Source organism: Ambystoma mexicanum, chromosome 12, assembly GCF_040938575.1.
Source record: "Ambystoma mexicanum isolate Mex_15411 chromosome 12, UKY_AmexF1_1, whole genome shotgun sequence".
Lineage (NCBI taxonomy): Eukaryota > Metazoa > Chordata > Amphibia > Caudata > Ambystomatidae > Ambystoma > Ambystoma mexicanum.
In genome coordinates, this window is record NC_090936.1 from 661,111,797 (window position 1) to 661,136,020 (window position 24,224).

The 24,224-nt window shown below is 44.2% G+C and overlaps 1 protein-coding gene across 2 annotated transcripts in view; it reads left to right on the plus strand.

Annotated features, from left to right (window-relative positions):
• Positions 1 to 24,224, plus strand: part of BCAP29 (B cell receptor associated protein 29) — a 687,731-nt gene that overhangs the window by 99,722 nt on the left and 563,785 nt on the right. For both annotated transcript variants that reach the window (XM_069629145.1, XM_069629146.1), the window contains exon 3: positions 5,379 to 5,479. In XM_069629145.1, coding sequence (XP_069485246.1) covers positions 5,379 to 5,479 — 101 coding nt within the window. The remainder of the gene's footprint in view (positions 1 to 5,378; positions 5,480 to 24,224) is intronic.

Here is a 24,224-nt window from a genome sequence, read left to right on the forward strand (position 1 = left end):
TTAACCTTTACAGATCAGTTTGTATTTTCTTTTGCATCTGTTATTTTACCATGCCAGCTACCATTTACCTTTCTTTGCTGTATTCTTTTTTCATGAGATATTTGCACGATGGTGCGTAGGGGTAAGTTCCTTTAGGCATTCCCATTCACATAGATCCTGACATTTGTTCACTGAAAAGGCAAGATCAGGGGACATTTTGTATATGGGATACCCTTTAGCTGTTACACAATGTATGCCCTGCGTGCGTCAGATAATTGATTCTTGTGTTGATTGCTATTTTCGAATTGCCCTCGTTTTTTAGAAGGAATAAAGCAATGTACCTTTTCGATTCAATGGTAGTAAAGATCGAATATGATGTTTCTTTTTCCCAAAAGCGACTCTTCTTGGAGTGGGTACTTCCACAAATCTTATCTCGAGTCGTCAGTGCTTTGAATATTCACACTGCAATCGACACAAATAGACAAACAAATGGCTTACCATTAGTATATGTTTGCTCAGACCGCCTTGTTAGTTGGTCTGCTTATGCTAATTATGGACTCCCTCGCTTTACCATCTGAAGCTGGTGCAGTTGCTTTTACTGTTACTAAAGGGCCCCCTCTTTGCTTTCTCAGAGCTACAGTTATATGAATTTACCTTTTAAGTCGCTGGAACAGGCAAGCTTGATGTTTGTAGGAAGCAGCGCCTGGAGTTTTTATCTGGTCGCTCCATGTGTTGGTTCCATGTGTTAATAACCCCGCAAAAATATCGCCATACAAATATATCGCCATATTTCTGCGGCGATATTATTAAGGCATGCAACCTGCGGGGGTCACCCCTGCAACCCCCATATTATTTTAAAGGGAGAAGGGGACCCCTGGTCCCAAAAACCCCAAATATTATCCCCACTAAAAATATCGCCTATGGCCGTTCCAGGCTAGCATATATACAGCGATATTGTGGTGATAATATTACCTGATACCCACGTGTTTGTGGCTTCAGCCCGTGGTACTGATACTGTCGGTATTGCACACCCGACCTGTAATTTAAAGCGAGGTTCTAGTAATTTCCCTTTGTTATTAGTTGATTGCTGTGAATTCCCTCCAGCATTTCATTTATATCATCGCCAAAATCACTTACTGTTTGTCCGACGTGATCGTACAAATACCGCTGATTGTTCTCCTTTTTGTGGCGTCGCCCAGCCGCTGTGTATTCTTTAAAAAGGGTCACGTGATTGGCAAGCGATCATCTAGACTTCTCTTTTACTTTCGCAAACAATCAATGGCTGTATTTTGCTCTGCTACTTGGGTGTATACCCTAGATGATGTGATGGAAGCCATTCGTGGTAATCCATTCCACTCTTTATGGTCCAGTGATTTGTTACATCACGTGGAGTCATTTACTTTCCACGTAGTCCTGTTAAGACATAATATACTGTGGAAAAGTGGAATTTATAGCAACAAAGATTTTAATGCATCTTGCTATGGGCTTCGTTACAAAAAGATAGTGATTTACCGATGTATGAACAGATTCCACTCAATACAAATATTCAGCCCATGTTTCACTGAATCAAGGGAAAATATCAATTTTTGTTCCAATTTACATAATCTTAGGTCTCTGTCACTGCCACGTGGGTGTGGATCTATTGTTTGTAAAACAAACCAATAGATGTCTTCATAGTTATGTTTAGCCTTTTTGAAGTGTTATACCAAAGATTTGTCTGGGACCCAATTCTTTACGCTGTTTTTTCACCTGTGTTAGCTTACTGGCCAGAAGACTACTGGCTTTATTGCCTTTGACATAATAGTCCTGTTTCACCGTCGTTAGAGAGCGGGTCGTCTCCTCCGCGTTGAGAGGGCCTCCAGCTTATTCCAGGCGATCCGGAGGGCGGTGTGTACGTTGGGGGACCAACCCTGCTTGTATTTCTTTTCAATCTCAGGAATTTCCTGCTACATGCACTCCCTCGTCTGTTTCTTATGTCTGTGGTAGGCCGCCGTGTGAGAAATTAATATACCTCTAATAGCCACTTCCGTGGCATCCCAGGTGACTGCTGGAGAAGTCAGCTCCATGGGGTTCTCCAGGAAGTAGTGTTTGATAGCTTTGTCTACTTCGTCACGTAGCACCATGTCATTCAGAATTGGGTCATATAGACACCACTGTTTTCTGTGCTCTGGGGTGGATTACATGTCCTGATTTGCAGGCATACCGGAGCATGGTCTGAGAGAACCTTCGGGGCGATAACTACTTCATTCGTGTAGGACAGCAGTTGAGGAGAATCCAAGATTAAGTCATTCCGGGACGAGGAGTGATGGACCTGAGACAAAAATGTAAAATCTCTCTCCTCCAGGTGCAGGACCCTCCAGGTGACAACCACTCCCAGTTCTCTGAAGAGCTGTAGAATACTCAGGGCCAACCTGAAGTCCCTAGGGGACGGAGTGGATGATCTGTCCTTTTCCGGGTCGGGGACCCCATTGAAGTCTCCTCCCATCACAATCAGACCTTCCAGAAAAGGGAGAAGGGAAGCCCCCAAATCTTCAAAGAAGGCCCCCTGGCCTGCGTTTGGTGCCTACACAGATATCAGGGAGTATGGTTGACTGTAGAGTAGGCCCTTTATTCCCACAAACTGGCCTTCTGGGTCTTTAATCGTGTCCAACTCCTCAAAGGGAATACTCTTTGACACCAGAATAGCCATCCCCCTTTCTTGGTGTCATAAAACAACTTTTAACGGCAGAAATACGAACTGTAACTTCCCACATAACTCTCTATCTCCTTAAACACCCCCCCTTTAGTCCATAGCATACCTCAGCTGCGCCCATACACACTCCATTTAGACCTGGGTGACTAGCCGGGTCTCTGCAACCCTCGTTTAACTTGAATGGTTGAAATGCACACATGCTTAATAGCACCTTGCAAATTCTCCCAAGTATTTGGACTGCGGTCCTACTAAGGGCATTCAACGGAAAGCGTGTTGGAACCATAATTATGGTGAAAGGCGCTATAACAAATGACAAAATAAATGAATGAATGAAGAAGGTTCCGTGGATGTAGCCAACATAGAGTGCTGGAATGGAGTCCCTGAGTTCTTGCTTGACCTGGCCTGCCTCTTAGTTTATGCTGCCCCCTCTGATCTCCCAATAGTCTTCCTGACCTGGTCTCATTCCTCTTCCCACCGGCAGGTCCGACTTAGGTCCTGATCCCAAGGACCACATAATTGTTTGCCGAAGGTTGTTTTCTCAGTTCCCTACATTGTTTTTCTGTGCATACATGCTTTTCCTAAAGTGGCCAATAACCATTATAACCTGGGTTGAGGTTACTTGCCTGGAATCAGAATTATGGTCTGGGTCATGTGACGGGTCCCTGCCAAGATGCAGGACCACAGCAAGGTGCCACAGGAGATCTGCCATATACCTCCTTGAGCCACCATGCAGGTACGCAAGGGGGTCCCCGGCTCCTTGGGCCAATACAGTGCTGTGCCATAATGGCAGGTAGGGAACCTTGTCACAATGTCTATAGCAGTCAATTGTCATTTAGCAGTATGGATAAGTTACCTACTCTGTAGCCTTGCAGCGGATAAAATAGTCCCATGTAGGCTTTTCGACAGACTTTCAGTAGGTTCCACCTTTTAAAGCTTTCGTGAACAAGATTGTCTTGAACTCTTTTTTAAAATACAAAATGTTTTCTATGATTATCACTCTCTCCAGAAGAGTGCTTCATATGTTATGGCTGATGTGTGAGATCTGTTTACTTCTCTCTGTACTTTGTGCTCATAAGGTCTGCCCTGGTTTATCTGAGTGATCTGGTGGGAGGGTCTTCTTATCATATCCAACACAAATTTTGGATGGGTTTCCCAAAACAACTTAGTTGAAAGGTCAATGCACTTTAATTGCCACTTTATGTGCATTTCAGAACCATGGAGGGGGATATGAGCCAGACCCTGCTTATTTATTTTATTTGTATAGAGCGCATACAACCCGGAGGCATTGAGGTGCTGTTACAGGTACAAATCTAATAATCATGCTTTCGTCATACAATCATGTTTTCATCATGCAATAATAAGGGTAACACATGTACATATTAACCAAGTGGCTTTATCATATACATTATGGAACAGTAAAGTAGTGTAGCAAGGTTAATTTTCTGGCAAGTAAGAGTAGGGGGAGTTAAGGGTTAGGAGAAGAGTGGAGTTCTGAGTGCTTTTCAGAAGACCCAGTAGGATTTTTCTGCCCTCGGGGGTGGGAAGTGGCCATTCCAGAGTTTAGCAGCAAGGTAGGGGAAGCTTGAGCCACCGGCTTTGCATCTCTTTACTTTGGGCACGATTAGTCGATCAGTGTAGGTCCTGGTGGGCCTTGAGGAGTGATCTTTGGAAATTCTGTGGGAGATGTATGGGGACTGTATTGGAGAGGCAGTTGTGGGCAATGGATAGAGATTTGAAGGCAATACGCTCCTGGATGGGGAGCCAATGTGCTCCTCTTCTTGCTCTGGAGATGTGTTCTCTTTTACGGACATTAAGGGCTGCTTCAAGGGCAATATTTTGGATGACTTAGAGTTTGTAGATGTTTCCAGAGGAGGTGCCTGTGAATAGGACATTGCAGTAGTTGATCCTGCAGCCAATGATTGCACGGGCAATGACTAGGCAGTTGTTTTTAGAAAGGAATCGTCTGGCCGCGTTTAGAGCCTTGGTGGCGTAGGCTGCTAAGGAGGCAATGGCACTTACTTGTCTGGACATGGTGAGTGAAGCGTCGAGGTAAATCCCTAGAGTCTTTACTGTGGCTGAGTCGGGAATTGAGCAATTGCCAATCTGGAAGGCAGTGTATTGATTGTTGAGACTCTTTAGGGCAATTGGTGAGCCGACAATTACAATTTCTGTTTTGTCGCTGTTGAGACATAGATGATTGGCTGCCATCCAGGCATGTATTGTGGAGTAGATATTGTTGAGTGTGTCAAAAACATCTGTGTAGTTGCTTGAGAGTGGGATCAGGATTTGGATGTTGAGGGCATAGTTGGTGTAGGATATGCCGAGCGAGTCTAAAATATTGAATTGGGGCCTGGTAAAGATATTGTATAGGTTCGGCGAGACACATGACCCTTGTGGTACACCACATGTGATGGGAGAGGGAGAGTCGTTAGCAATCTCTGAGAAGACCCTCATGACTCTTCCTTCCTTATGTAAGTCCTAGCACCGGATGGGCATCTCAAATCCGCACCAGTAGTGCTTACCTAACACCATTTGTTGGAAGCCTAAGGTAGTGTTGCACCACAACCACATTGAGACTATGCTATGTGTTTTAGAAATTAAGAAACTCCAAAATTTTAGAGCAGTGTTTATGCTTGTGAACCAACATGATCGTTATGCAACTGTTCTTCCTGTTTAATTGTTAGAATTGACTGTGTTTGTTTTACAGGTGGCAGAAGATTTTTAAATTCGAATTATGGAACAGAATTGCTGCTTACTGGAACAAAGCATTCCTTGCAATCATAGTTATCTTGATCGTTCTGTTTCTTGGTAAGTAAAGTAAAGTGGGCAAGGCTAAATCTAATGCACAACAATGTATGCAAGGTGTATGCCTAATATATGCCATTTATTTCTGTACTACAAATTATCAGACCAAGAACCTCATAAGGTAACCCTAGTTGAGCAGCATGATGTAATTGTACATTTCTTAGACTGTAGATGTCATGTGTTAGGGAAGACTAGTCGCTTCTTAGAGTAAACCGTTGAATATGTTCCATGGCTAAGTGTTTGCACACATACAAACACACATATAAAGATGCCTATTGTATCATCACACTACAAAATAAAGCAGGCCTCTGCATGTGTGCAGGACTTTCGGAGGTTGATCACTGAAGAAGACTGTGTCTTTGTTGAATGCAGTACTGAAAAACGCTTCCATATGCATCCTCATTCCCTCAAAATGCAGCAACTTGCGACGATATGGAGTTGCCCTGTCCCACTCTTTTATTGAAGTTAACTTTGGTATCTTTGCTTCTCGCCGTGAGAGAGAGAAAAGTGAAGATTTCAGAATGTTGTACGTAGGGTGTGACCCTTCACTGAACCTGTTTTTCTAGTGCAAAAGTGTCAAATCTATAAAAGGCGTAGGCTAGTGTGAGGCTTTTGTGGACCTGGCAGTATGGGGCTGCGGTATTTACAGACCAAAGCAACAAGATGCAATGGGAGGATCTGGAGGACACTTCATTCCGTCACTCCAGTAATTTACTACCCTGCAATTCCCCTAAACATTGAGATATGTTCCACTTGGGGATGACCACAAAGAGGACAACCACACAGGATGCGCTACAGAGCAAAATCATAAGGAACGCCAAACACTTATTCCCCAGTGAGAAGGAGCCTTGATCAGCTGAGTGCTGACATGTTAATCATGCGCAACAGGCCGCTACCTCCTCTTGCAAGGTGGAGCAGAGAAGGGGGCAAATCGGATATCAGCCAGTTGGAGTACAAGTTGTTAGACCAATGCAATGGAGTAAGGAGATGGGGAGCTGTGAGGTAGGTGGCTTAAAGACCTAGATCTTTTTCTGCCTAGGGCCAAGATGGCCAACCACTTTTCAAAGGCTTTCGCCACAAAATCAAATATAACTGAAGTAATTAAGGAAACTTGAGGTGAGTATGAAAGGGAGGCTTCACGCCTCAATTGTTGTTGGTAATTTGGGGGAGGTAGACATGTAGTGACATTGCAGGGTGTAAAGAAGTGTTGGTTGAGCAGTTCTAGAGCAATCAGGGTGCTATAGTCCTAGGAGGCCTGATCCGCCTGATTGAGCAAAATGCTGGCAGGATTCTATGAACCTATCTACCAATGCGACTTTCCGGGCAGCTCCTAATGGCCTATACCTACACCCAGTGCTCCAGATAAGATTTTGAAGTGAGAGTATTTTACTCTCTATTTTCTAAAGTTGGGAGAAAAATGAATTTTTGGGGAGTACAAATGTAAGTCTGTTTACCAAAGGGCGTATTTTAAAGCAAGTAAAAATCGGTTTTAACACTATTTTTGTGGGGAGTATTTTTTCTCCCTGGTTTTATTTTTTGGGAGTATTTGCCTATTTTTATGGGGTAAAAGGGGCTGGTAATCCCTTATCTGTAGGGCTACCTATAACAGTGACAAGAATGTGGAGCTCGGTTATCAAGATAGAGCACTGGTAAAAACAGAGTTGAGAATCGCTGTGCCACCAGAAACATAAAGACAAACTGCTCCCAAATCTGGCCTAGCTGCCAATCACTATGTGAATGCAGGGGTAGGGGATGCTTGAATAAATGAAGATATTATCCTGATTCTCTTGCTGTACCTTTCTCTCCACCTGTAACCAGTCAACATTGGAGATCCCATTGCCTAAAACTGTGAAAGAATGATGCATCCTGAGCTCCCAGCGGTAGAGGTCCTAAGCCCTACCAAGAGAAGAGAACATGGCTTTGGTTTCATCGCCAAGAGAGAGGTAGCTGCTAAAGTCCTTGATTGGATGTATCTTTCCAGACTTTGCGGCCATGCTGAGGAATTATCCCAATCTAAGATATGCATTGAAGCACATAACTACTGAAGAGTGTGGACTAGCTCTGGCGGCACCTTTCTTTTTTTGGGAAAATTGGTCTCCTCTGCCCAGCTGCAACACAAAAGGAAGTCTGTCTTCGTTACAAACTACCAGTTCCGACGGAGGTTAGGGGGCCTAATGACAACGAAGGTTGGTGTTTAGAACCATAGCTCTGAAAGACATATGGCACCACCAGAGCTGCTGAATATGTACGCACATCGAAAAAAAGGGGCAGACCATCTGAACACTCAGAGCCTTTTATTAAGATGAGGGAATTCTGAAAGCACTAGTAAAGGCCAGAACACGAGGAGCAGTGTGTTGTGTGCATCGCTGGCCATTTTGAGGCTACCCATGAACCCATGCTAAAGATCTAGAGCGGAGAGGCGAACCCAGAGCAGAGCCTTTAAGTAAATGGATGCAGCCTGAATGCAGTGCGATCGAAGCAGGGACAGGAGGGGCAGACTTAGCACATCCCTGCTGAAACTGTTGGTCGAGTGGGGAAGGATGATGGAGGGAGCACTCTGTGATCCACCTATGGCAAGAACACATGGCGTTCCTGTGTAGCTTGGGAGCTTGTGCAATGCCTTTTAATAGTGAGAAGATCATAGATCAGTGTGTGAGCCTGAGTGTAGAGGGACATATGCATTAAGGGCTGTGCAACCCACACTCTTCATGGTTGTTACCAGAGGATCTCCAGTGCCTTGACATGCAGAACCTATAGGGGCTGCGATAAATCGAGGGAATTTGTCTCTGTTCCACAAGGGGGACCCCCTCCCCATTTGAGGCTAGGGAGGTGAGCCGCTTCGCAAAACACCCTCAATAGGGGTTGATGCAAGTGGGACTTCATCTTGGGGACAAGGGCTCCTGTCCCTGTGAGGGACTCCCTGGAATGGCATATAGGGGATTGCCAAACCTATCAAATAATGTTACGTGCTAAGACTGGGCTGAAGAAGAAGCTAGCAGTGCCTATTATCCAGAAGAAAGAGAAACTGTCTCTTTAAACAAAATTAACCAATTCACTGTGACGAATGGAGATAAAGACGGGTACTCGTCGGGTAGAGAGAAGTGGGATGAGAGGAAAGAGAGGAACGTCTGCCGAAGCACAGGAGGTCCCCTGAGAGAATGAACCTGGGAGGAGGTGGAGCAGCAGAAGGATGTGGAGCACACAAAACGCTGAGAGACTAGCGTAACTGAGAGCCAGAGAGAAGCCAAGAAAATTGGGGCTTGAGAGTGGGTAGTGGCGTGACTCCAAGAGAATCGTGGTGGTTAGCTTGCCCTCATACCAGTGCCAATACTGCTGTAGGGAAGCCGCAACAAGCAGCACGGCTCTCCTTTGAAATCCTGAGAAGCCGAGCGGAAGAGTGAAGACCGCTCAACAATGACACCGAGGAGAATGGATTGACAGTGCGGTGGAGGAACGGAACAGAGGCACGGCCCGTGAGATCCCTACAAACGACCCCTGACAATAACGAAGGTGGGGCTGGAAATGGGAGGCATAGGGAGCCAACTGATGATCATGCTATGACCAGAAACATCATCAAGTATGAATGAGAGAAATGTGAAAGTAAACTTGATAAATCTGAGCTGTGATAATGTGAGAAAGAGAATAATAACGTCCCCTAGAAGGGAGGTGAATGAAAGTGAAATATCAATCAAGAATGATCTAAATGAAAGCGAGAAGAGATTAGAACCAACATTAAAGAATCTGAATACTTGCAATGAGAGACAGCGAATAGTAGAGATAACCAAAAGAGTGAATAATAAAGCGGTATTTCTATCCTGGGAAAAGGAGAAATCAAATATTTTTTATCAAAAGCAGAAGAGTGGGACTTATGAAAGAAAGAGTATGAGGAACTGAAGCCCAAGGTAGCCTTTATGATAAATCACCATGAGTCAAGGAGAGGCCCTCCGAAAGTGCAAAGGAACTATACCAACCTGAGGAAAGAGTTACACAAACTGATAAGAAGAGTTGCAAAGGACCATTGAAAAATCACATATTAAGAAGTTCTTTGCATATAAGTATATCAGTGCGGAAAGCACTCTGCAGGAGAAGGGAGTCATTCTCCTGCCCTTATTTTAGTTTCTGTAAGTGATCAGATAGCATTCATTTTTTTGGATGGTGGACTTATTCTTTTTGGACATTCAGAGATGACTGACGAGCACCTTAGTTAGTAAAGTAGGTAGGGACACCCCACAGCGATCGGGAAATATAGGCTTATTATTATTTCTTTGATAAAGACAAGGTAAAACGTCCTCAAAGAGTCTGCATCTTTCTTCTGACACTCTGCAGGATGCAGTCCAGTGCAAGTTAGCAACTGCAGTTGATATGCTGCTGAAGCGTGGTCTGAAACAAGTCTCATAATGTGTGCTTAAGCCAATTTGACAGACATATCTACAACATTTGAATGAGTAGGAGGAGAGAGGGATCTTGGAAGGGTAACCTATTGCAACTCTGGAATAACCCACAGAGGTTGTCAACGATGGCCAAGGAGAAACCAGCAAGGAGTGACAGAAACAAGTAGATTGTAGGAGCATCAGGAACAAACCTGATGCGTCTGGCAGAGTCCTCCCACTTACAAAAGAGGATCTCCTTGCAACTCTTTCCTCCATTAAGGAAGATATTGAAAATAAAATTACAGAGGAAGTGCAAGCGGCTATTAAGTCCATTCACAATAGAATTTCAGATATTAGTTGTTACATTGAAGATATTGCATCTGTAGTCGGTAGCAATGAAAGGGCAATCCAGGAGCTATCTAGAAAATCTGAAAAGGGCCAGAAAGAAAATCGGGCTGAGCCGAGAAAAACCTGCGATTGAAAGTCCTGGCAGAGTGAGCGGAAGGAAGCAATCTGTAAAAGTGGATTCAGTAGCTCCTACGCACATTGTAACCTAGGTTGAAGGAGGAGAGCATTGCACTGGATCGAGCTCATAAAGTCGGCACACAGATGAGGGGGAAAATGCAGTTGAGAAATGTGGTAGTGAATTTCCATTTGTACAGAACTAAGGAAAAGATCCTAAAAGAGCAAGAGAAATTAATAAAATCACATTTCACGGTCATACTATGTCTATCTTTTAAGATCTAGCAAATATTACCCTGTGGAAAAAAAATGATTTCTCAGATAGACACAGAAAAGCTGAGAAATTATCGGGTTCATTATAGGGGGACCTTTCCCCTTGGTTTGTCGTTCAGATGGAGAAATGAAGAACGTGGAGTTAAGAGTGAAGGAAGCTGCTGCGGTTCTGGACCTTCCTCATCAGGGAGTCGACTCGTCCACTGTCACTTTCAAACAACTCACAGGGTGCCAATGGTTGGCTCTGGGGAATGACCTATTGTGAAGAACTGGTGTCCACATTCCGGGATCGATTAAAAATGGCTTCTGAAGAAATGCCATATTTGAAGTGCATTCTGTGGCTGGGAAAAATATAACTCCCTGGTACGGGGGAAAAGTACTGATAGTGTTAGTTGCTATATCAAGATTGACAATGCTCCAAAGGAAAGGATGTGCATTCCAAAGCGTTAAATACTCTAACCTAGTTGCTGGTTGGGGGTTTATGGTTCCGGGGGGAGTGAAGGGGGTAGACTGAGCAGAGGACATTGAACGCTCCCTTGAACTTTACATTCTCCCTAAGAGGCAAAGGCTTCTGGTATTGGAAGAGTGGTTAACACAGTTTATTGGGTTTTGTTTGGGGATTGTGACGATTCTTCGAATGGCAGCACTTCACCCCTTGTTGATAGGGATGTACATTCTGGGCCACAACACCCCCATACCATCTCACACACACTCTCTATTATACATTGTGCTTCTGTGACAATAGACAGTGCTGGGACGAGTAGGAGCTGAGGAAGCATGAATATTACTTCATTGAAACACAACAAGAGACTTGGCAATTCATTCACAAAGTTTTGGCCCTATAAAAAATCAAGAGGGACTCACCTTTGGGTCAAGCTTCTCCAGCCAGCCAGCCCTGGAGTACCAGCGAGGGAGGAAGCTGTCAAACACGGGAAGCTGGAAATCGAGGAAGCCAGATGTCAGACAACACAGGCAAGAGACAGGAAGCATCGCTGTCGGGTCTGGTGGCCGCACCAAGCCCAGCTGGAGAAAGGCGAGGCAGTGGCACGACTTCCAGAAGGAGGTGGACCGCGCGGTCCTCTAACAGTGCCAACATTGCATGGAGTCTGAGTTTGCAGAGCCACCGCAAAGCCAACAACGCAGCTGAAGGCCTGATAAAGCAGGAACAAGACCAATATCAACTCCTAGCAGCAGTGATGCCCGACAAGAAAGCCTCAGAAGGGTAACAATGAGCCTGGGTGGACCGGTGGGAATTGGAAGACAAGGAGAGGGTCGCGGCTTTGGGCTGTATGCAGTAATAGTCCTAAAACCACGGACACAAGAGAAGTGAAGAGCGCATTAGATGAAGTTTTCCACATTGCAGTGGCAGTCAGAAGACCACTGACCCACGAGAGTGTAGAGTGCATCAGCGGAAGCTGTCCTCTTCACAGTGGCTGTCATGAAATGGAGGGCTCAAAATCCCATCCCTAAGCAGAACCGGTAGGCCAGGAAATTCAGGGCCCAAAAAACAGAAGAGACAAAGTAGGTGACAAAGACAGGTTCTATTTAGCAATTGTAAAAACATGGAAAGCACACAAGTCTCAAGGCTCTCTCCCTTCATGATAAAGAACAACGGTTTAAAAGGCAAAAATGCATCACTTCTAATGTCATAACGTTATATTAGATAGTAAAACCTACTGGAAGGTGGGATTGGGTTAGTTGTATCATATACATATGTAGTCTATATAGGTCACCATTCTGGTTAGTTTTACTCTGTCTGATGGCTCCGCCTAAGACCACCTCTAAATTGATAAAGGCAGTCGTATATCATCTTTGCATCTTTGGATTGGTTTGTGCAACTGTTGCAAAACAACACCTTTTGAGGGCAATGATTGGTTGGCATTGGCTTTGCCAACCTTCATTATTTGGCAGGCCATTGGCACATGAGCAACAATTTATGGCAGGGGGATCGACATCCAGGTGCCGCTTTTCCCAATTATAACACACCATCTCCGATTTCCTAGGCCACAAGCCAGGGCTTCAGTTTGAACTAGGTTCTATCTTATATTCTGAGAATTCAGAGGGAGTTAAGGTCTTGGCTTCTCTATGTCTGGAGCTAATGAATAGCCCATGTTCTTCAGCCCTGAGTCACGTGTGAAGAGACCACGTTTTAAATGATTATCTTTGGCTTTTACCAGGATTTTATCCTATTTTATTAAGGATGTTATTACCCTCTCTGTCCACGGGAGACTAGTTCGAGCTATGCTTCCCTCAGTGTTATCCATAATTAATGATCACCTGGTCCTCGAAGGTTGTCTTGTTGCTTTATTTATTCTAAGAGGAATATGTCTTGCGCTTGGGAACTGTTTATCTACTGCGCTCCTTTGTACCCGTTGAAACCTCCCTTTTCAATTATAACCTTAGAGCGCTTTAGCAGCTACTTTCCGATTTGTTCGTCTCGATTTCTTTGAGCTAATGTAGCAGATTTATCTTTCCTGCAGCTTCGAGGTTCCTTCAAGCTTTCCCATTCATCTGATCATGGCAGCGGCGTCCATTTTATCCAAAATGTCTGCTCTCCAGGGTTGTGTATCGGCATTAAGCATTATATGTATTCTTGCGCAACTTGTGTTACATCGAATATATATTTGATTGTTTCCTAGTGTCTATTGTGTGCAATGTACATCCTTCATGTATGCATGCAAGTTGACCTATTGTTTAGTTGTGTGATGAATACATATCTGCTTCGTATCTTGTGAGTCTATGTGTACCAGAGGTGGGATTACCTTACTTGCTTTTGTCATTTCTTGGCTACAGCAGATTCATATATGCCAGATCTTGTAGGTCACCTCTTCTTCAATCGTTCTGGGGTAAGGCCGATAGGGTCTTCTTAGTGAATAACGTCTTTCATGTCTGCAGTATGGTGGCGGAGGGAGGGCAGTTGCCAAGACTGGTACACTTCTCTCATTGCTGCGATACAGAGGCAGGGAGGGGCCGACGCCCTGGATGATGCATTTTTCTGCCTCTCGACAATCGTAAGGCCGCTGATCCAAGATAGAGTGAAGCGTGTAACAGAGGAAGAGTACCTCACTGCAGTGGAAGTCATAAAACCACTGAACTAGACTTCAGTAAAACCTACATTGGAGGAGGGATTCCCCAATTGAGTGACAGTTATAGGTCCACTGATCTGGACCAAGTTGTGTGTTGTATTACAAAGACACTTATTGAGAGGAAGTGGGGTCTGAAGGACAAATTCTTGACACCAAAGGTAGATGGGCAGCATGGAGTGCTTGGAAGCAGAATACCTTCAAGAGAACTGTGTCAGGAACTTTTTTGGCGGAAAGACACCATCAGAGCAGACCAGGACAAGGGAGACATTCTCCTTGCTCATGGAGTAGTCCCAGTACTGGAAGAACCTTTAGTGCTGTAAGGAACTCAGGGTGGCAACAGTAAAGACAGACACAACTGATCACAGTTCAAGGGTGTTTATTAAACTGTATATGCAGGTTGGAATAACGCCTAATCTAAACCTAGATCTAAGATGGGAGCAAGTTACGACCATCAAATAATAATAAGGCAGTCGTAGTGGCGTCTTGTCAAATAAAAGAGCCTATACTAAAAACAAAAATCTATTGCCAATCCTTACAACTAAATAAAGAAAGAGTGTTGGATAAGGTTCACAAGAAAGAAAGAAGTGTTTACAAATGATAAGTCACGTTGTGGTAGCCGGGTTCTCTCTTCCCCGTGTTTTTAGCACGGGACAAGCTTTCCCAGCACGAGACAACAGTTCCGTTCTCCGCTATCAGGACCTTTGGTGGTTAAGTCTCTCTTCTACAAAAAGTCTCTCTGAGGACCTTATGCATTCAAAATATCAAACAAAATGTTCCTTTCCACAAGGTACGTTAGGTGTTGACTTTTCACCCCTGGATTCCCCTCTTCTGGGCTCAGATCCACAAAAGGTTCCCAGCTATGTCGGAACCTTCGGTGGTTAAGTCTCCTGCTTCCAGGTCCTGATATATTCAAAATAACAAAAAAAAGTTATTTTCGGTATGTACGTTGGGTGAGGATTCTTCACCAAAGGGCCCCCCTCTTCGGGGCTCAGACCCAGCTCGAATGTCAGCTTTCCTCTGTCAGGTTCACTACGGCATTCATGTGCCATTGGGTGATGGCTTTTCACCCCTTGCTCCCCCTCTTCCGGGCTCAGACCCCTTTCGAATATCATCCTCCCTCTGTCGGGTTCACTATAGCTTTTCTCAAAACAATTTCACCTGTGGTATTCACAAGCCTTAATGTTTATTTAAACAGTTCACTGTGGACATCCCTCTGTCAGGTTCACGCTTGTCATTACACTGTTCATTGGGGCATCATGCTCTTTCCCGTTCTGTTGGCATCCCTCTGTCGGGTTCACGTTTGTTTCTTCTACTTGCTTTTACTTTCCATTCATTTTCCAATGCTTTGTCTGGTCAAAGACTTTCCATGGTACAGGGGATTTTGCTAGAACCCTGTATTTATGTATTTATTTATTTCATTTGTAAAGCGCACATGCAACCCAAAGGCATTAAGGCGCTGTTGCAGGTACAAGCCATGGAAGCATACTTAGGGCCTCATCATGAGTTGGGCGGTAACGCTGGTGTTAATAGCGCTGGCGCTATCTGCCCTACCGCCAAACCCACCGGTGTTATTAGCTCATGGGGAAATTTCACGCTCATACCACCAGCGGATTTCCCGCTGGAGGTATGAGCGCAAATTTTCGGCGGATTTTCCCCCAGCTGGGGAGAAATCCGCCGAAGCCCTGATTTGGCAGACCCTTAAATCCGGCGGTAACAGCGCTACCACCGGATTTAAGGGTTACCGCCAAACTCGTGATGAGGCCCTTTGTCTTACAATTGAGAATTACAGTCACGTAAAAAACAGGGATGGCATAGGTGCATTTATAACAGTAGCACAGTTGAGAAGCAGTATCATACATGTTAAAGGTACAATGTGAAGGTAATAGAGATCAGTGTTTTAGAGTGTGGGGTGAAAAATAGTCTTGGATGCCATATTAAAGAGGCCAGAGTCAGTTATGAGGGCTCACAAAAATAAAAGGCCAGCACAGAAATTATGTTGGACATAAGACCGAGTGAAACCAAATCAAAAAGGAAAGAAAGTGGGCCTAAAAATCCAAAGATGATAAAATGTGCGCAATGCCTTTCAAGAAAAAGACATGTGGCAATGGTGTTTTGACAAATCCATGGAGAGCTGCACTGATATTTCAAGAAACCGCAGTACACAGTACGAAGCATTTCACATGGCAAATAAATAAAAACATGTCATTTAGTTTTTCCTTCATCTTGACTAATCATATGCTCAGCAAAATGTTTGCCAGACTTTCAAAATGTGAACTTGGTTTCTGCCTATCACAAACTCATCCACATGACCAATTTTACAGCAACACTCATGGATTTTAAAAACTTTGTGCATTATGAGAGGTCATTTGATATTCATTTATGTACGAGTTAGAGGTTGTTTGCTGCAAGGGACAGTGTTTTCTTCAGATGGGAAACTAAAAAACTACAGGGCCTCCATGTTGTCCTGGAGATTCAGGCCTGGCTGCCTTCATTGTCAGGGCCCTTCCTTAAATATACAAGAAAATAATATTTTTGAGATCAGAAATGCAGGGAAGACCAGATAAGGTTAGGTCTGTTCTGCAGCATTTGTGACCTCCAAATCACAAGTCCCATAAAAAGTGCCTTAGTGTGGCCATTAGTGGCCATTAGACCTTGAAGGGTTTAGCTAATATAAACACAGATCCCTCTGCTTACGTCATATGCCTGAGCTGGAGAATTGAAACTTAGAAAAAGGTGGGGGTCATAGAGATGGAGAAGCAAAACTGCACATTGCTTTTAAATGGGAGAAGCACATTTTATTGCATAAAATGGACAATGTAGATCGCACAAGTCATTCTAGGCTTTTATTAAAGGTGACAGTTAACCCTTTCTAACCATGCTAAAACGATTTTGATGGGATAAACACAACTAAAGTAATGAATTAAAATGTGATTTGGGCCTTCCCGTGATGACCAGAGATGCGGATAGTTGATAAAAGCATGCCAACAATAATTCATATGACACCGTAAAGTTCCATATTTTTCACTGATATGGTTCCTGAGTACATGAAGAAAAACTGTATCTCTGCACAGAAAGGACGTGCAGAGTCCACCATACTAATTTCATCAGATTCAACTTGAAATATAGTTGTCAAAATGTGTTCATGCATGTACAGTTTTGGAAGTTAAGGGCACTTGCCATGTAGTGAGATTTCTATGTCCTAAAAGCATGTCGATCCCACCTGTCAAAGTGTGATGATGCGGTTCTCTCCTCCCACTGCTAACCCAAAGCACTCTCCCATCCCCTTATCCTATCACACAGGTGGGAGGGAGGGTATGGGTAATCAACCATTCCCTTTGCGTGAATCATGACATATTGGTGATGTTGTTTGCCTTATAACTAAGTCAGTTTGCATGAGAGCTGAAGGTGGTGCCACTAATTCCAAGAGGTGACCTGCTGCCGAAATCTGACGATAACATCCCAGCAGAGAGAGGCTTAATCTTGCAGTGGAGACAGGAGCCAGGAGACATGGAAACTGATTGGGACCCATTGAATGAAAGAGAGGAGATCCTTGGCTGTCCCAGCGGTATCCCCTGATACTCCCTGATGCCCAGTCCAGACCTCTCCTGTAAGTAGAACTAATCCCAAAAAGCCATAGAGTGTGTAGGCCTCATATATTTTTCAGCATTGTTTTAGTTATTTCCCCATTGAAAAATCCACTCTTTACCTGCATAGATCCTTAGCATATTTATCAAAGTAAATCAGTTAATTCCCCCATTTAATTCACGGGATCTGTATCCCAGTGTGTTGTGAGCTGGTATAGTCATAAAGATTTGCCAAAAGAATTACCCCCCAACCCTGCTTCACTTGTGTGTGCAGGGTGTAATTAATTAAATTCCCTATTGATCCCCTTCATGTCAGATCAGAAGTGGGAAGCCTAGTAGTGCCTGTGCATATGCAAGGTGCCAAAAACGAAATTGCCCCTGAGCACCCCTTGTGCTCTGTCAAACAAATCTATTTGTTTTACATGAGAACACTTTTTGCTAAATCAAAATCGGAGACATTTTTCCTTACACTTTTCAGTTGCTCATTTCTAGTGTGAGGGTTGGATATATTTTGGACACAAAGGCGGTTTATATAATTTTGACGAAGAGACACATACTGATCTTTAGTTTTTTTAGTTTCCTTGGCAGGGAATCTCATTTATGATAGGGACAGAAAGGCCTTTATCCAACCCTTTTACTTTAATAGAGATGTCTAATGTTGAAAATATTACAACTTTGTGTGCACACCTTATTTCTGACCCGTCACACCAAGTACACTCTCCTTCCAGGGCTTTGTCATATGATTCACTTTGCACAATTGCAAACTTGACGTTGCCTGGCATACTCTCCTGCCAGGGCTTTCTCGCACAGTTCACTTTATACAGTTGCAATCTTGACTTTGCCTGAAATACTCTCCTGCCAGGCCTTTCTTCGCACATTTGCAAACTTTACAGTTCTTATTTTTTATATTCACTTCTGGTATTCTTCCTTTTCAAATATTGGATCTCAAAAGCCTTTAATTCACTTTTCTTTCCTTAAGAACGTTGTCGAAGTGCCCCGGTGTCCCAGCTTCCCTTCCTACGACTTGCACGCTTTTCGTGGCTCTCTTTGGTCCTCTTGTGATAAACGTGAAGCAGCTCTCTGGTGTCTTGTCTCCACTTCACATGCTCACCGGTTTCACCTTGTGGCTTCCACGTCCTTTGCAGCATGCGTTTCTCTATTGAGCCCTTCTCCATGTTCATGTGGCGTTGGAACTGCTTTCCGTTTCCTGTGGCTGTGGGGAAGACTTCTTTTTGCTTCACCGCTACTGACCAGGCACAGCGAACCTGCTTCTGCAGTCCTTCTTCCTCTGGCCGACTTCCCGAGCCTTCTGGCTCTGTGGTCTCCTCTGCGGCTCTGTGCCCCCCCCCCCCCGGTGGGCACCAAGAGGATGAGGCTCCTTCCGACAACGTGTCTCTGCTTCATGTTGGTTTGGTGTTTTTAAATGTCCCGACACCTAGACTGCGCTTGCAAATACTAGAGCGTGTCCTGGGCTTCTCGGCTTCCCTGATCTTCATTGCTCTGTACAGCCTTCTCGTCTCAGTGTTTCCATACAGATGGGAATAATAGGACGGTTTTGGTATTTAATTCCCAGAATACTGAAAGATGCTATTAGCAGGTTTTATGGTTGATTGAAGGGGTCTACCACAGTATGCCATACACAAATGGGAGGACGAGGAGGGGATGTTAGATTCTTGTTTGTCTTTACAATATGTTACATAGTATTGTGGAATTACTGGGGAGTTATGAATTTCATAAAGATATCCTGTGTTGTTATTACCAAAGAATTTAGAGGAAAGGGATGTTGAATCTAGGTTGTTCTTTTCAACTTGGTAAGGGTTATACCATATCTCATATGGAAAATCACCCTTGCTTCCATGAGGGTCGCCTCCCCCTACGTAATCCTCCCTCAAATAGCCACCCCCAGGGTTAGGATCAGAAACCATCTGCCTCACACTGGCAGATGAGGGAAGGTTCTCCCCACGGAAAGAGTGATGATATTGCCAGATTCATCGCACAGCTGTCATTTAGCTGATCATCTCTTGCAAAAGGGAGTTTTCAGACAATAGAGGTCATTATTTAGGAGCACTGACCAGGGGTTCTGGATGCCTGGTTTAGGCAGGAGGGTCTTAATGGGGGAGAGAGGGAGAGAGGGAGGGAGAGAGGCAGGGAGAGAGGGAGGGAGGGAAGGAGGAAGGGAGGGAGAGAGGCACAGAGGCACTAGGACCCAATAAAAACCCTTTACATGTATGTGGCTGCAATAGCCCACCTATTTGACTAAAAATGAGAATGAACTGAGGGTCCAGCTGTCTTTCACACATCGCTTCACAAACATATGTCTCCATTTCAAAGTAACAGACTAAGGGCCTCATTAGAAGTACGGTGGAGTGGTAAAAACGGCACTAAAATGGAGGTAACTCTGAAACTTCTGCATTACAGCACAGCTGCACAATAGATTTGGTGGTGAGGTGGAGGGAAAACCGCCATCAAAATGCTGGAGGTAATTTCACCGCCTTAACATCCAAAAATTGGTGAAATTACTGCAGTTGAATTACCACCGGCTGTGATTCTGCCAAAATCCCCATTGAGTCTTATGGGCTTCATAAATGGGGACTAACACTGCCATACCATCACTCATGATCCGGCGGTAATTCTGTCACACCAAGTAGCAGTAATGGTAAATCCGTTTGGCTGTATTCCAGCGTATTTACCACCAGAATATAGCCAAACCGGTAATGAAGCCATAAGTCTTGTATTGAAGCACGTTCTGAGGGCATCAAGTTATTGGTCCAAGACAAATTAATGCAGCTTTTGGCCAAGATGAGAAATGTAGACATCAACCTGTAAGAGTGTTTAGAACGATCATCTGATCTACCCAACAGACAACATAGACTGTCGTATGGAATTTCAATATCCAGAATTGTGCCCATTTTAGGAAGGCTTGTTGACGAGAATTGCCGGACTAACGGGCAGTACCACATTAAAAGAAAGATCCCTGCATTTTCTGTGTAACATATAGAACAAAATGTGCTTATCTAATCGGAGCAGTGTATGCCTGGTGGAGTAGCTTACATTTTATTAGTTTGTAATTAGCATTGAGAGACACCCATGTGAGGGTAGCTGCAAATATTTTTCCACAACCAGTCATCAATTTGTCTTACAACATCGATCTCCCATTTATGTTTACTTCTGGAGTTGAGAGGGGGAGACAAATTGTGTACCATTTTTATATAGTGTAGACACAACTTGTCTGCATCCTGGCGAAGCAGTAATGTATTTATCAAGAGGGAAATGTTATGGCTCATGGGGGAAGGCGTGGATTCCAACCCCTGAACACCTTGTGCACACAGAAACAAAGAGAAAATGACCCCCAACATTGTCATCAAATTGTTCTTTCGTAACCAATCGCCCCTTCTAGGCACTGAACCAAAGCAAGGCAATCCCCTTCACCATATCTTCAAGCTTTCACTGGCGTTTCACTGGCGCAGACATAAACGTGACTTCTCTCGCTGCAGCTGTACTGAATTGTTCTAACTTTGGTCTCTGGGAGAACAGCAGGGCATTGTTTTTTGTTCTAGTTCAACTTGTAGTATCTTAATATCGGCCTCTCACATCAACAATTCCTGCTAATGTTTTTTTAGGACCCTGCTCTCTATATCAAGAAAAGCACCTCTATCATAAACGTTAATGGTTCCACAAATAGCCATTAGAAGTCTTCCCCACAGCCACAGGAAACGGAAAACATTTCCAACGCCACATGAACATGGAGAAGGGCTCAATAGAGAAACGCATGCTGCAAAGGACGTGGAAGCCACAACGTGAAACCGGTGAGCATGTGAAGTGGAGACAAGACACCAGAGAGCTGCTTCACGTTTATTGCAAGAGGACCAAAGAGAGCCACGAAAAGCGTGCGAGTCGTAGGAAGGGAAGCTGGGACACCGGGGCACTTCGTCAACGTTCTTAAGGAAAGAAAAGTGAATGAAAGGCTTTTGAGATCCAATATTTGAAAAGGAAGAATACCAGAAGTGAATATAAAAAATAAGAACTGTAAAGTTTGCAAATGTGCGAAGAAAGGCCTGGCAGGAGAGTATTTCAGGCAAAGTCAAGATTGCAACTATATAAAGTGAACTGTGCAAGAAAGCCCTGGCAGGAGAGTATGCCAGGCAACGTCAAGTTTGCAATTGTGCAAAGTGAATCATATGAGAAAGCCCTGGAAGGAGAGTGTACTTGGTGTGACGGGTCAGAAATAAGGTGTGCACACAAAGTTGTAATATTTTCAACATTAGACATCTCTATTAAAGTAAAGGGGTTGAATAAAGGCCTTTCTGTCCCTATCATAAATGAGATTCCCTGCCAAGGAAAATAAAAAAACTAAAGATCAGTATGTGTCTCTTCGTCAAAATTATATAAACCGCCTTTGTGTCCAAAATATATCCAACCCTCACACTAGAAATGAGTAACTGAAAAGTGTAAGGAAAAATGTCTCCGATTTTGATTTAGCAAAAAGTGTTCTCATGTAAAACAAATATATTTGTTTGACAGAGCACAAGGGGTGCAGACATCAGGTGTCAAGTGCTGGTAGTGGGACTGTAGGGATACAGAAACAGTCCCCAAGTGCGGGGGTTGCCAGGCAGGCAGTGCAGGTGTGTGTGACTGGTGGGGGAGGGACCTGGGCCAGAGAACAGAGGGTGGCGAGGTAACCAGTGCAGATTCAGTTTCAGCCAGTAGGTCAGCAGGGGAGAGGAGGAGAAAAGGCAGAAGCAAAGAAAATGGTTTTTAAGTGCTTCCGGAACAGGAGATGGTTCTCCTCAAGTTTCTGAGAGGCAGGGAGGCTGTTCCAGCGGGAAGCCCCAGCCGAAGGAAGAGATCTACCACCAACTCGTTGCTTGGAGAAGCAACTGACCCGAGGGGAGTTGGAGGAGGAAGAGCAAAGAGCTCGAGAGGGAAGATATTTAGGAAGAGAGAGTTTAAGGTTTTGAGGCCCCAGGCCCCAGAAGGCCTTGTGGACAATGCAGAGGGTTTTGAACTTGATCCTCGCAGCCACTGGGAGCCAGTGCAGAGACTTCAGTCCTGGAGGGATATGATCCCTGGGCTTGAGGCCAAGGACAAGTCTTGCAGTCCTGTTCTGCACGAGTTGCAGAGGGCGGAGAGTAGAGGCAGGTAGATTTAGAAAGCGGCTGTTGCAGTAGGCCAGCCTAGAGAGAACCAGAGCTCTGGAGACAGTGACCTTCTGGGGGAAGGAGAGGAAAGGTAGAATACCTCTGAGGAGGTGCAGCTGGTAATGTGACTTCTTAGAGACGTCTGAGATTTGAGGCGAGAAGGACAGTGTGGAGTTGAAGATGACCCTGAGGTTTTTAGCCTCGCAGGTAGGATCAGGAGGAGGGCCAGGAAGGCCAGCCAGAGAGAAAGGAGAGGCCAGCCAGAGAGAAAGTAAAGGAGGGAGCGGGTGTGCCAATGAGGAGAATCTCAGTCTTACTGGCATTAAAGCAGAGATCATTGGCGGCACACCACTCATGGATAGCAGACAGACAGTCAGAGATGAGAGACGGAGAAGAGGTGGCCGAAGGTAGCCTGAAAATGAGCTGAGTGTCAATGACGAGAATCCTATCTGGACAAGTTGCTGCATATAGATACATGGAGGTAAAGCACAGAAGTTGCTTGTGTGGCTGTAGAGATAAACTTATTAATAAGAGTGGGAGGAACAAATAATCAATACATAACGAAGGGCCAAAGGATACAAGCATATTGTTAACTGCAAGGTGCCAAGATTGTGCTAATTGAGGAAACTCATTTGGCAGGCTCAAGTAAGGACCCTTTTGCAAAAGTCTGGGGCTCTTGAAATTTTTATAGGGCCTTTTCCTCTAACTCTCTCAAGGTGCTAACCCTCATCCTTAAAACGCTCCCATTCAGATTGTCATAATGCAAAGGTGACCCTAATGGTCACTATGTTTTATTCTAACATTGTTCAATATGTATGCTGCTAATTTCGATGATCCTCAGTCCCTTAGTACCCTAGCAGAGACATGTTTGAAATTTGATGACTCGCACATTGTTCTAGAATTGAACTATTACTTACAATAGCAACTATGGTACACAACACCAAAAGTTCTATACTGCTACCCAGTTCCTTCTTGGAGCATTTGCCTCTCAAATGATCCTTTAGATTAAATGACACAGCCTACTGTCGTTTAGCCTGGTGCTTTAAATCACTGCCCTTGTTAGAAATGACTTTCCAAAGTGAGCTAGATAATACCATTACCACCTTTTCTTGAATCAATTGATGGTTGGTTTCCCTAATGGCTATTTGTGGAACCATTAACGTTTATGATAGAGGTGCTTTTCTTGATATAGGGAGCAGGGTCCTAAAAAAACATTAGCAGGAATTGTTGATGTGAGAGGCCAATATTAAGATACTACAAGTTGAACTAGAACAAAAAACAATGCCCTGCTGTTCTCCCAGAGACCAAAGTTAGAACAATTCAGTACAGCTGCAGCGAGAGAAGTCACGTTTATGTGTGCGCCAGTGAAACGCCAGTGAAAGCTTGAAGATATGGTGAAGGGGATTGCCTTGCTTTGGTTCATTTAGTTAGGAATCAAGGGGGTAGTGCAGAGATTGTTTCTTTAACAGATGCCACAGATAGTCTTCAAACATCCTCTGATTGCATAATAGATGTGTTGCATCCGTTCAATGAGAGGCTGTATGTTGCTAAAGAGACAGGCTTTCTGATATTCGTGAATACTTGGAAGATATACACTTGTGTTAGCTGGGTCATAAAGCTTTAGAGTTTAATGAACTCCCCAACAGCACCACCTGAAATTCATAATGCAATCAATGCATTCCCATCCACAAAGGCTCCTGGCAGTGATGGTTTGAGCGCCGAATTCTATAGGGAATATGCACCTAAGTTTGCTATTCACCTGTCGAAGTGTGGGGGAAACACTGTGGGGGAAAACACTGAAGACTGATGGACACTTACCTACGTATATGAATGAA